This window comes from Lactuca sativa, chromosome 4 (assembly GCF_002870075.4).
Source record: "Lactuca sativa cultivar Salinas chromosome 4, Lsat_Salinas_v11, whole genome shotgun sequence".
Classification (NCBI taxonomy): domain Eukaryota; kingdom Viridiplantae; phylum Streptophyta; class Magnoliopsida; order Asterales; family Asteraceae; genus Lactuca; species Lactuca sativa.
In genome coordinates, this window is record NC_056626.2 from 405,161,472 (window position 1) to 405,173,742 (window position 12,271).

A 12,271-nucleotide genomic window follows, 5' to 3' on the forward strand; every position below is an offset into this window, starting at 1 on the left:
TTCCACCTCTGCCGCTTGTTGCCGCTTCTGCCACCACCACCTCCCCCATGGAATGAAAATCAGCCCAAGGAAAGGAATCACATTCCACGGAGAATGCTTCAATACTGTTCCTTTGAGTCAACCAAACCAAACCAAACCAAACAGGATATTTTCATTCAGCTGAATGCTCCATATCATTCCTTCTTCGATTACCTCATACCAAACACTGCCTTCAATTATTTTTTAGGGGTAGGTGACAGGGACACCCATTGTCAGCCCTCAATGTCACAACACATAAAAGAAGAAAAGATAATAGAAACACTAAAATTCGGATATAGTTGGCTACAAAATTAAAAAGCAATTTCAACCGGAATAATACCATCAACGGTTGTATTGTTCTTTTGTAAAAAAGAAATCGATTCCATATATGTAAAAAGTGGGCAAATAATCGGGATTTATAAATATCCAAAATACAGATATCACACTATGAACCTTTTTATTCCTATAAGTCTATATAACAACTAGGAGTCACTACTTACAGCGGTTTGTAGTATTTCTAGGGTTTTGGTCCTAAATCCAGAAAGAGCACTCCTCAAAGATGTCATTTCAAAAACCCACCAGCCACCCAGGATTCCAAGAAGGGTATACTTTTGATCTCCTATTTCAACCTTTGCGATACACAACACCGTGTAATCATCAACCTCCACTTTTTTCGCATATAATGACTGCAAAATAGATTCATGATCAACATAACAGAACAGAACAGGTTGTACTGTGTTTGGCAGCCATTCTCGGACTCAGACTAACATCAATGTCAATGGGACAAAAAAATGTTAAAATTTCTTGATATTTTGTCTATATACAAATTACGTAGATGCCCTTCTCATTCTCAGTGTAACAAACGTGTACTGACCTTGAATTTGTGTAAGAAGGGGTGCTGGCCCCTGTATTGTTGTTGCAACTGAAACATTGAGAGAGAATCATAAGTTAGAGTGAATGCACTTTATCTTTTACACAAAATGGCAATGTACTTATATGTTTTCCCATGATAACACATAGTTATATTTATTAACAGATAATAGCAATGTACTGTGTTTCTTTACACATAACGGAGGCGTACTATACTTTATTTGTTACATATTGTTTACATGTAAGTAAATTTCTTAACCGATAATAGCAATGGACTCTATTTGTTATCACAGTAGCATCATCATCCTTATATTTTTTACACATAATAGTTACATACTTGGGTAATTACATATTGCTAATATTGGTAGAGAAATGAAAGTACATTGCTATTATGGGTTACATATACCTATTATTTGTAAAATGATGCAACTATGTTGCTATTATTGGTAAAAATGTAAGTACACTGCTATCATGAGTAAAAAAAAATACATTGCCAATATTGGTAAAAAAAAAAAAAAAAAAGTAAAAGTGTGTTGCTTTTTCCATCAATTTCTTTTTTTTTTTAATAAATTGCATGACTATTCGGAATTTAGGGTTTAGTATGTATACAAAATACCCAATATATTTTTGTAAAAGTGTGGTCACACATATGCTTTTAAAACCCTTGTTCAGATATATTACAAATGCAGCCTTTCATGCAATGATGATGGAGTTATGATGTATCTATAGTATACTGACCTGTTCAATGAATACATAAACCGAGAAAGGGCTGGGCTTTGTGCTGAGAAGAGTGAGCACCACTTTAACTCCAAGAGCAACCGGATAATTCCAATTCATCCACACAATTAAGAGTAGAGCAATTGGCACCATCAGCTTCTTTGCAAAAATCATAAAATAATGTGGATTATCATCGCTCTCTGATTCACCCAACATCCCCATGCTATTATGATCATCTACTGAACTCGCATAACCTTCAACATCATGTATCATAGATTTAAAATATATATATACATATATAATTTAACCCATTCGGGTCTTTCAAATTCTGGGGGCTACATTTATTATACGCAACAGGACTGGACAAACTTTTGAGGGGTATTTTTTATGATGAAGATGAGGAGGGCATTCTCGTCTTTTGCATAGTACAATGTGTTTTGTCATGTTCTATGTAACAAATGGGGCCCTAAAGAACTCAAACAAGAAGAAAATGAGCTCCTTACCATCTATACAATGTGCAAAGCGTGGCCGACGGAAGAAAGATCCTAGTACAGCTGATACACCTAATAGCCTCCCCATGCTAAATTCATGACCTGATTATTCCATAGATGAAACTGCTAATTAGCATAGAACAACTTCTTTGGTTCCATCAAAACTTAAATTCAAATTGATAAATATGATAAGCTACAAGAGATGTTATGCCACTGTGAAGTATATTATCTGGATACAGACTGATTAACAATTTATAAAATAACAGGCACATACACTAATTTCTCAACGAAAAAGTTAGGCATTGCTTCCAGCCTTCAAGATCACATGGCAAAGAAGAATCCTTTATTCTGACAAACAATCTTGTATCAAGAACCACAAGCTCCAAAAACGACATAACTAAGAAAAGCATTTTGAGAAATGTAAAAGCATCACATAAAGTTGTTGCATCCCTGTTCTTGAGTTCTAAAGACCAATACATATTAATTCCTTCTATTGAGTTTTAACATAACAATTTAATAAGTTTTACTGCATATGTCCCAAATGAAGAGTCACATCTGACCCGTGAAGGTCAGTTAAGTTCTTTTTTAACTTCACATTTAACAATATCGTTTGAGAAAAGAATCACAACCATATAACTTGTAGATAAAAGGTAATATGTTAAGTTTGAGTTTGGAAGGAAGGTTTAAGGCATTTTGAACATAATTAGTGTAAAAGCAATGCATACTTCACAAAGATGAAAATCACTTCAGTGATTATATATCACTGCCGATTACTACGATATTTAACTTTGGTGATACAATCTCCGAACTTAAAGTAAACCTAACTGACCTTTTCCAATCACTCTCGATTCATTGTGTTGTAACCAATAATTCAAACAAGTCAAAAGCTTACCTATATTACACGATTTCGTCGTATGAAAATATCTCTGCACGTGCAACTTCCAGTCGATGATCGAGGGACGACTGCATCGTCCAGATGTTGACTCGAAACTTTCCATCAAGCTCTTGAACGGTTGAAATTTTACTAAAATTGCAACAAATAGACAAAAACAGCACATGAATCAACTAAATTGATTACATAGATTCAAACTTTATGTTCAATAACATAAGGCAATATAATACAGAATAAAAATCAATGGCCTACGGGGAATTCGAGGAGGAAGAACTGACGCGAGAGATTTTGTCGTTGTTCCAGCTCTAATTAGCTGAAGAAACCTTATAGTGTGCGCCATCTTTTCCTAAACTACTAGCAGGGCTAAGTAATTTTGCACTGCGTATCATGAATTCATCTCGGCAAAAGCATAGAGAATCGCTGAAGACGATAACTGACCTAGCGGTAACGGCGTATGTTTGTGACATGTCATACATGATACAACATCGAGCCTTGGCTTAGCCCTCTAGGCTGTAACCGAGTCATTGTCTTCGTATTTTGGATATACTTTTTTTTAATTGATTTCTAATAAAATCAAGACAAACTTTCGTAAATGGCTTTTTTGTTTCAAATTTATCAAATTGAGGCTTTAATTATTTCGGTCTATTAAAACTAAAATATTGGCTGTCAAATCACTATAGAAGTGGTGTCAAATGATGTCAAATCATCTGTTATATTCACCACTAAACATTATAATAGGGATGTCAAATCATCACCACATTTGATTATTAAAAGTTTGAGATACCCACCACTATATTTCTCTTATACTTTTATTATTAAAATAAAAAATATATTAATTAATTAAAATGTAGAGAGTGATAGAGAGAACTATAGAGATAAACAAATTGATTCTCCACCACAAATGATCACGACCACTAACTACCACAAACATTGAGGATGGTGTTTACATTCGTGGTTAGTGACCACTTAGACCACGAAGAGACTCGTCCTTGGTATAACGGATGGCCCAAGGGGTCCTTATAGTTTTAGTTTCTAATATTGTTGGCCCTTTTTAATTTATTTTATATTTTTTTAATTAAAACTAACTTAAAAAAAAAATAAAAAAAAAATAACACCCGCACCATGCCTTCTTCTCCACCCCATCTCGTGAGATTTACTTCATCGCCACCACCTACCATCATCTTGTGAGATATGTTCTGACGCCGATCTATGATGGATATCTACTTTGTTGTTCGGTCTTCGTCTCATATCTAAACCTCCATCGGAAACCACTTCTTTACAGCATTACTCATTGCCCCTCCATTTAAATGGTGGTTCAAAGGTTTCAGTGGCTACATATAGGGTTAGTAATTTTAGGTTCTTGAAGTATATAAGAAAAAAGGGGGAGCTTCATACTTTTAAAAATGTCATTATGGTAACTAACTAAAAGTAATTAGTAGTATATATCATATATGTTGTATATATTATCATATATATGATTAATGACTTTATGATTGTTATCATCCTATTTCACTAGATAGTACATGTGGTAATGATTGCAAGTTGTTGTGATAGAGGTTATTTACTTTAGTTCTTGGTATGTGTTGTTAGTTCTCTCATCTAGTAGGGGTTAGGATATGTGTAACAGTTTGAGAACCTATAACCATTATTTAATATGGTATACAAATGATGTGCTAATTTGAGAATCATTCTTTTGTTTATACAAATGTGGTACTTACGGATTATTCTGAAGTAAATCTTAGCTTAATTAAGATTCAAGTTGAAACGGTTATGTCAATTTTCATGGTGTTATATTAATTTTATTGCATCCGTGTGGTGTATCATTCCATTTTGTTGGTATTCTTGTACTTTATAATGTGTTGTTATGCACTTTGCGCATTATGTTAAGGGTTAATATATTGTTACTCACTAAACTTTAAGCTAATCCATGTGTTGTTGATGACATATACATTACATGTATATGTACATGTATCACATCAATTCAATGGATATTGTAACATCCGACTTTGAGCTTGGATGAGAAGAAGAATGTGAATTGGAGGGTGGATTCAGCAAGCAAGTCTCATCATTTTTTCTGTGTGCATTCTCTGGACCTTTTTCACTCGTGGTTTCGGTTTTGATCTTGGGCAAGAGCTATTGTATTATCTACTAAATTGCGAGGTGAGTTTCCTCACTATGCATATGGGTCTAAGGCACCAAGGTCGACCTACTTGATTATGTTATGTATCATTGGGTATAGGATGTTGTTGTGTTATAGCGGTATGATAAGCATGTAGATTTGTTATGATTACCTGTGTTTGCTTGATATTGTTTATATGTTTATGTCGACATGTTGTGGTTGGGTTGAGGCTGTAACGTCCCAAAAGTAAGACCAAAAATTTTCGTGTTTAAAATTAATAAAACTATTATCCAAAACATCATCATAAAACCATGGTTGGACAAAGTGTATCAACTACATCATAAAACATCAAAGTGATCATAAAATGCGGAACGAGGTGGTGTGTGCACTGTAATCATTCTGGGATCTTCCTTTTCGAACCACGATTACCTAAAAACATAAACTGAAAATCGTAAGCACAAAGCTTAGTAAGTTCCCTAAAATACCACATACCATACATACCGAACATATAGCGGGCCCCGCCCGTCATTGGGTCTCGCCCGGCATCGATCCCCGCTCAGTATACAGATTTGTCGGTCATCGGACCCCGCTCGGTATACATATAATCACATAACAGATAAACACATATGCAATAATTAGAAGGATAAATAACATACATACTAATCATCGGGCCCCGCCCAACATCAGATCCTGCATGGTAAGCATATAAGCACATAACACGTGCAGGAGTCACGCAGACATCTAGCATCCCAACATAAAAAACGATGGGCCAACATTAGTGCCTTCGACCCACTAAACACAATAAGGAAACTCACATCTAGCTACTGAACCTCTCGAAAGAATCTCTGACTGTTGGTCCGGAAAATCCCCACACTATCAATATCAAAACATCCAATTTATAATTGGATTCCGACCCATAATCAAGAGTCTAAGAGACTTGGACAATAACCAAGGGTAAAAAACCATTTTACCCTTTACCTAACTTGACCTAAAACCAAGGCCCAATCCAACTACTCAAAGAGGCCCAAATATGGCCCAATCTTCCAAATTGGCCCCAAAACTCATCATTGGCCAAAATTCAAAGGAACCCAATATACTAGAATATAGCCTAAAACAGAAGTCTAATGGCCTAACAAGGCCCAAACAATGGAAGCCCAAACTATGGTCCAATACCGAGAATGTCCAAGTCCACGTCCATCTGATGAGTACGCAGGGCATACTCAACTCGTACGCCCAGCGTGCGCCTCAGGCTCCCAATTAACTGTTGGATAAGGTGTCTAGATCTGTAACTATATTTGGTATATACTTGACCCCACCCGGCATGGTCCATTTGGGTTGCACTTCACCGAAACAATACATATAGATAATCTTTTGAGAATAGTGTATTTATGATTTATTAATATATTACTTGTTGTAATATATTAATATGAAATCATATTATTTAATTAGTATTGATCAAAAATTAATTTAGAATTAATTTAGTGATCAAAATGAACTAATTAAATATGGACTCTTGTGTGTGTATGTGTGTGTGTGGGTGTGTATATATATATATATATATATATATATATATATATATATATATATATATATATGGAATGAGCCAAGTTCATTTAGGATGGGCTAAGCTTGCATGGATAGTCCATGGAGTTTATAACCCATGGATCCTATGGAAATGAAAGGTCATGGGTATTAGGGTTTACATGAATGTAACCCTAATCCTCCATACTATATAAAGAGGTCTTTGGCACATGAAATGGCACTAGTGTATGTGAGAACAAAGGGTGGCCGATTTCTACTAAGTGCATACTATTCTCTCAAGTTTCCAAGTTGGATTAGTGATTTATGATTCCACTTGAGGCATACACATTATTGGTGCTAGGCTCTCAAGACTCCAAGCAATCAACCACAAGAAAAAGGTATGTTATTTACTAAGGTTTTTATATTACAAGTACCCCATAACATGCTAGTTAGGTTGAGAACCTTGGAAAATCAAATTTGCATGTATAATAGAGAAAACATAGATCCAACGTTTCTAGGGTTGCATGTACACCATATTTTAGAGGATCAGGGAAAGACGAAGACGTGATCGTGCACATTATCCCATGGATTTTGATATTTTGAGAGATGTGTTGATACCTTGATTGTTTGATGCTTTAGAAAACAATGTTTTTTTTGACTTGTGGTTTTTATGAAAATGGTTTTGAAAATCAAAAAGTTTTACTATGATTTTTGGGATGTTATATATATATATATATATATATATATATATATATATATATATATATATATATATATATATATATATATATATATATAGAACGTTATGTTTTATGCTTAAGATAGTAAAGAAAAAATAAGGTAAGGTTGTTAGAGGATTAAGACATACAGTTGTTACTTAGAATTGTGTAAATATGATATATACTATGGCTACAAGTTGTATTCTATAGTTTATGTTTTAAATATAGCTATTTGTTATGTTGGAAGTTGTTATTAAATTGTATTAAATCCCTTATAATATGTCATAGATATGTAGAGGTCATGATAAGCATATAAACACACAAAATTAAAAATAAGTTTACTTCCGATCAAACATGTTGTGGCACCTGGTTCCTGATATGTATTTCATTCAAGTACCTTGCATTTTGGCCTTGGACTCGGCGAGTTGAGGTCCAACTCGTCGAGTCGGAGCGTCTTGGATGCAGAAGTTTAATGACCTACTCGACGAGTCGGCGTCCGGACTCGGCGAGTAGGCGCTGTCCGGACAAAACCCTAGTTTGAGGGTTTGCACCCTATTTAAACCACTTATTCAGCCTCCCTTTCGTCCCCAATGCTTCCCGAACTCCCATAGCAAACCCTAGCCGTTTTTTAGAAGAACTAAGGCATTTTAGTGGATTTTGCTAGTTGTGGCCATAAGGAGGAAGGTGAAGGACTTGAGGAAACAAGTGGAGACCATGGGAACCCAAGTTTGTGCATCATCCACAGTTCATTGGAGGTATAAAGTTGTTATCTTGCTATTTCATTTGATAGATCCCTTTTTGGGGAGATTTAGGGCTTTTATAAGCCATTTTTGGCGACCAACCATGATTGCAAGCATGGTTGGGGGTTAAGGTTTCAGAATCAGGTCATTAAGTCACAAGGCAGTTAGGGGCTACTTTTGCACCCATGTAAGGTCCCATGCATCATAAGGGCTTATCTTATGTCCTTTTGAGCTCAAAGTCCCATGCATGCACGTAAAGTTTGTAACTTTACGTGCTAGAACGATTGAAGGAGCTTAGATCTATCTTTTGGTCAAGAGTTGTACGCTGGAAATCGAGAAATGAGACTTATACATGCTCGACTCGATGGGTCGTTCTTAGGACTCGGCGAGTCCGAGGAGAGACTTCCCTTTTCTGTTAGGGTTTGAAGGAACCCAGTTGGGTGCTAGAAGGGTTTTTAGAGGGTCCAAGGGAGTGACCTAACGTATGGTACTTAGCCTTATACTCGGAGTTCATGGGACTCGACGAGTGTTAGAACAGACCCGGCGAGTCCAAAGCAATCTCCTTATAGTTGAAGATGAACTCGACGAGTTGTTCATAAAACTCGCCGAGTCAAGGACAGGACTTGTTTATCAGATGAAGGTAGACTCGACGAGTTGTTCATACAACTCGGTGAGTCGGATGAAGGTTCATTCGATGTTCATATAAAAGGGGAAACTCGTCGAGTCATTGCTAAACTCGATGAGTAGAGTCGTAGATAAGGACGGGTAAAGAGTTAGGGACTCGACGAGTTGGCGGCTCAACTCGGCGAGTCGGGTCAACTAGAAGTTGACTTTTACTTGGACTTGGTAGAGGTAAACTAGTCATTTTACCGTAAGAGTAGATATCAGATTCTAACTGAGTGTTTTGTGGGGATTATAGCTGGAGGATTACCGGAACAGCAGTCAGACAGTTGCCGAGCAGTTTTCCAGCAATCATCCTTACGAGGTCAGTTACCTTCCAGTATCGGTGGGTCTACGGCCACAATGTCGGCCCACTAGTAGGAGTTGTATGTTAGATGATTGACTTTGTGATATTCATCTAGGTTTGCTGCTACCTGTTATGTTCTATGTGCTAGCATGTTATGATGTTATGTGATAGTGGTAGTAGGGGTGAATTAGTCCCTGATTACCGGTCGATAGGACTAAAGGGGTAGTTTATGTGACATCCCCAATTTTACGACCAGAAAAGACCGGTTTAATTTATGCTTTTTAAAATAATTTCAGAGTAATCATTTGAATAAAAGTGTTGCGGAATTTGTTCCCAGAATAAAAAAACATGATAGATATTTTATCAAATCATTTCCGAAGAAAGGTATTTTATGCACTTAAACCATTAGGATGTCATTGTAAATAAAAAAAACATAAGCATAAACAAAACTTACATTCATTTACACTAGTGATCTACTTCTCTTTTAATCTCTCAGTGTAAAGCAACTTCGTATCAATACCTGTGATACAATTAAAATGAGTGGGTCAGGCTTGGAAGGCTGGTGAGCATATAGGGTTTTCACCCCACAATAAATAAATTTATTATGCTTAAACATTAAACAATCAACCCAATTACCCAATCCCCATTATCTTATTCATTTCTTAAGGATTTACCCTAAGAATCAAGTATCACTCATTCCTAAGGATTCATCCTAAGGAATAGGCACGAAGTCCATCGTTGCCCAAGGTTTATATTACAAGCACTAACAACGTCGATCCCCACATACTGATCCTATACAGTGATCTTACTAGATCTAGCCCAAAGGATCGATATGAACAACCAACTAACGAAACTGCTTCGGGAATTCCCTAGCAGTAAACGAGGATCGATGAAGACATCAAATGAATGGAATAAGTTTAACCACGAACCTTTGTTCGTAAAAGAAAGAACCACATGACAATTAAGTCAGGGATAGTTATCAATGCCTAGGTTGTGGTCTGAATATCGTGAGGTATGTAACCCCCAGACGCACCCTATCCGGCAATGGAAATGCTGACTAATGCCTAGGTTGTGTTCTGAATATCGTGAGGTATATAACCTCCAAACTCACTCCTATCCGGCATCGAGAATGGAAACACTGACTAATGCCTAGGTTGTGGTTTGAACCCCCAGACTTATTCCTATCCGACATCGAGAATGGAAACACTAACTAATGCCTAGGCTGTGGTCTGAACCCCCAGTCTTACTCCTATCCGGCATCGAGAATGGAAACAATGACTAATGCCTAGGCTGTGGTCTGAACCCCCAAACTCACCCTATCCGACATCGGAAACGCTGACTCATGAAGCTCATCCGATCACTTCATAAAAGAAACAAAGACTCCAAAGCTCTTCAAAATAAAGGTATAAGGAAAATACTAATAAAGTACTCTCGTATGCTCCCGTACCCCGACACGTAATAGTGTCACAAAAGAAGAACTAACGGATGAACACATAGTTCAAAAACACCTAATGAAACATATAGTTCGAGAACACCTTATGAACATATAGTTCAAACATACCTACCGATTACAAGTCTGCTAACGTTCCACTGGACTATCTAAAATAGTTTGTGAACATTGTCTATACTCTGCTAGATGACTAGATCATCTTAAACATCGATACCCCTCATCACCTTTATTACATCACACATCATCTAATTCATCTACCCATGTTTTACCCACATATTTGTAGATAAAAATACATATACAGTTTAAAACTTGTATAAAACAGCTATTCAACCGTCACCTTAATTAAACAATTAATATAATTACATATACCACGTGTTTTTAATAAAATACTTCATATATATGTGTAAGGTGAAAGTGACTATACACTCACATGATTTACCGATAACCAGGCAGCACTTTGTTGCCTAAAACGATCGTTTTCTAATAAAACCGAGAGTTTTATTGAGAAACCGGGCTTTGCGAGGGTCGAGCTTCGAAACCGAAAAAAAAATTTCACGGGATTCTCTGGCACTCCGGGACGTGTTCCGGGCGTTGGAAATGATCTCGGGGCTTTGGGGGATGTGAAAATAGCCAAAGTATTGAAAAATGGGTGAAAAATGACAATTTTGGAATTCTACCCGGGAGATCTCGCAGGTCTTCTATTTATAGGAGTGGAGATCCGAAGGTCGGATGAGAAGGTGAGTCAGCAGCGAGGGCAGGTGGCATCAGGAGGCGAAGGCACGTGGTCGGATCCGGAGGAAGACAAGCATCGGACACGTCTCGCATGCGAGGGCTCACCACCGAGGCACACGCATCGGATCCTTATTGGAACACTTCGGACTCGTCAGCAAATCGGAACACGGGGCGACACGCGGCCTGCTTCGGTTGGGCCTCCCTTCGGTCGAATCTGGAAGCGACACACGGCTACTGTTAATGCGAGGTGACTCATCAATTTCGGACACGTGGCACGATTTGGGCGAGGGTGACGTGGCCTTTCCAGGTGAAGCTTATCTATGCGAAATTTCTCAAATTTTGTACCAAAATCTTCTAAAATTCATAACTTTCGCATACGAGCTCCGTTTTTGACGTTCTTTATATGCACGCGTAGGTAAAATTACGCTCTACAACCTTCGTTTAGACTTCGTCGGCTAATTTTGATTTTAATTTTTATATTATTATTTTTAACAGACCGAGACTGGTAAATCTGTTAAAAATTCATAACTTCTTCATCCGACGTCCGTTTTTGTCAGACTTGTTACCGTTGTACTACTAATGACAAGATCTTCAATTCTCGTTTAGGTTATGTCGGCTAAAAATCACTTGATCTAAAATTTGAGTTTTTAGTTGTCTACTGCTAAGCTGAAACTTAGAAAAATCATAACTTCCTCATACGAAGTCAGATTTCGGCGTTCTTTTTATTGAACTTCTCGGTTTAACAAGTACTACGACTTTCTTGTAGATCACCAAGGCTAAAAAGTAGTTTATCAAAAACTCACTTTTTACGACATTCAGCACCGTGTCGGTTTTGTCGCGAAACTTCGACAGGTCATAACTTCTTCGTTATAACTCGGATTTTGGCATTATTTATATATCCGTAATACTTGTCACGACCACTACCACTTTCTTAATAAATATCGGCTTTATCTAATATTTATTTTCAACGCTCGTTTTTATTCTTAATTAATTAAACCCTATTAATTAAGCATAAAACACATAATATTCACATAA

General features: G+C 36.9%; 1 protein-coding gene across 1 annotated transcript; it reads right to left on the reverse strand.

Moving 5' to 3' along the window:
- Positions 1 to 407: 407 nt before the first annotated feature.
- On the reverse strand, positions 408 to 3,513 carry LOC111883092 (uncharacterized). Its single transcript, XM_023879462.3, has 6 exons — positions 3,241 to 3,513; positions 2,989 to 3,120; positions 2,109 to 2,198; positions 1,627 to 1,859; positions 893 to 940; positions 408 to 704 (listed from the first exon to the last, which is right to left on the reverse strand). Exons 1-6 carry the CDS (start codon positions 3,326 to 3,328, stop codon positions 501 to 503), a joined length of 795 nt encoding a protein of 264 aa, XP_023735230.1. The 5' UTR covers positions 3,329 to 3,513; the 3' UTR covers positions 408 to 500.
- Positions 3,514 to 12,271: the final 8,758 nt, after the last annotated feature.

Excerpts from the sequence above, each read along its gene's own strand:
- LOC111883092 (XM_023879462.3), bottom strand. The coding sequence starts at position 3,328 with ATGGCGCACACTATAAGGTTTCTTCAGCTAATTAGAGCTGGAACAACG. Across the intron at positions 2,199-2,988 it reads GACGAAATCGTGTAATATAG|GTCATGAATTTAGCATGGGG; the intron begins GTAAGCTTTTGA and ends TGGAATAATCAG. Across the intron at positions 1,860-2,108 it reads CTTTGCACATTGTATAGATG|GTTATGCGAGTTCAGTAGAT; the intron begins GTAAGGAGCTCA and ends ATGATGTTGAAG.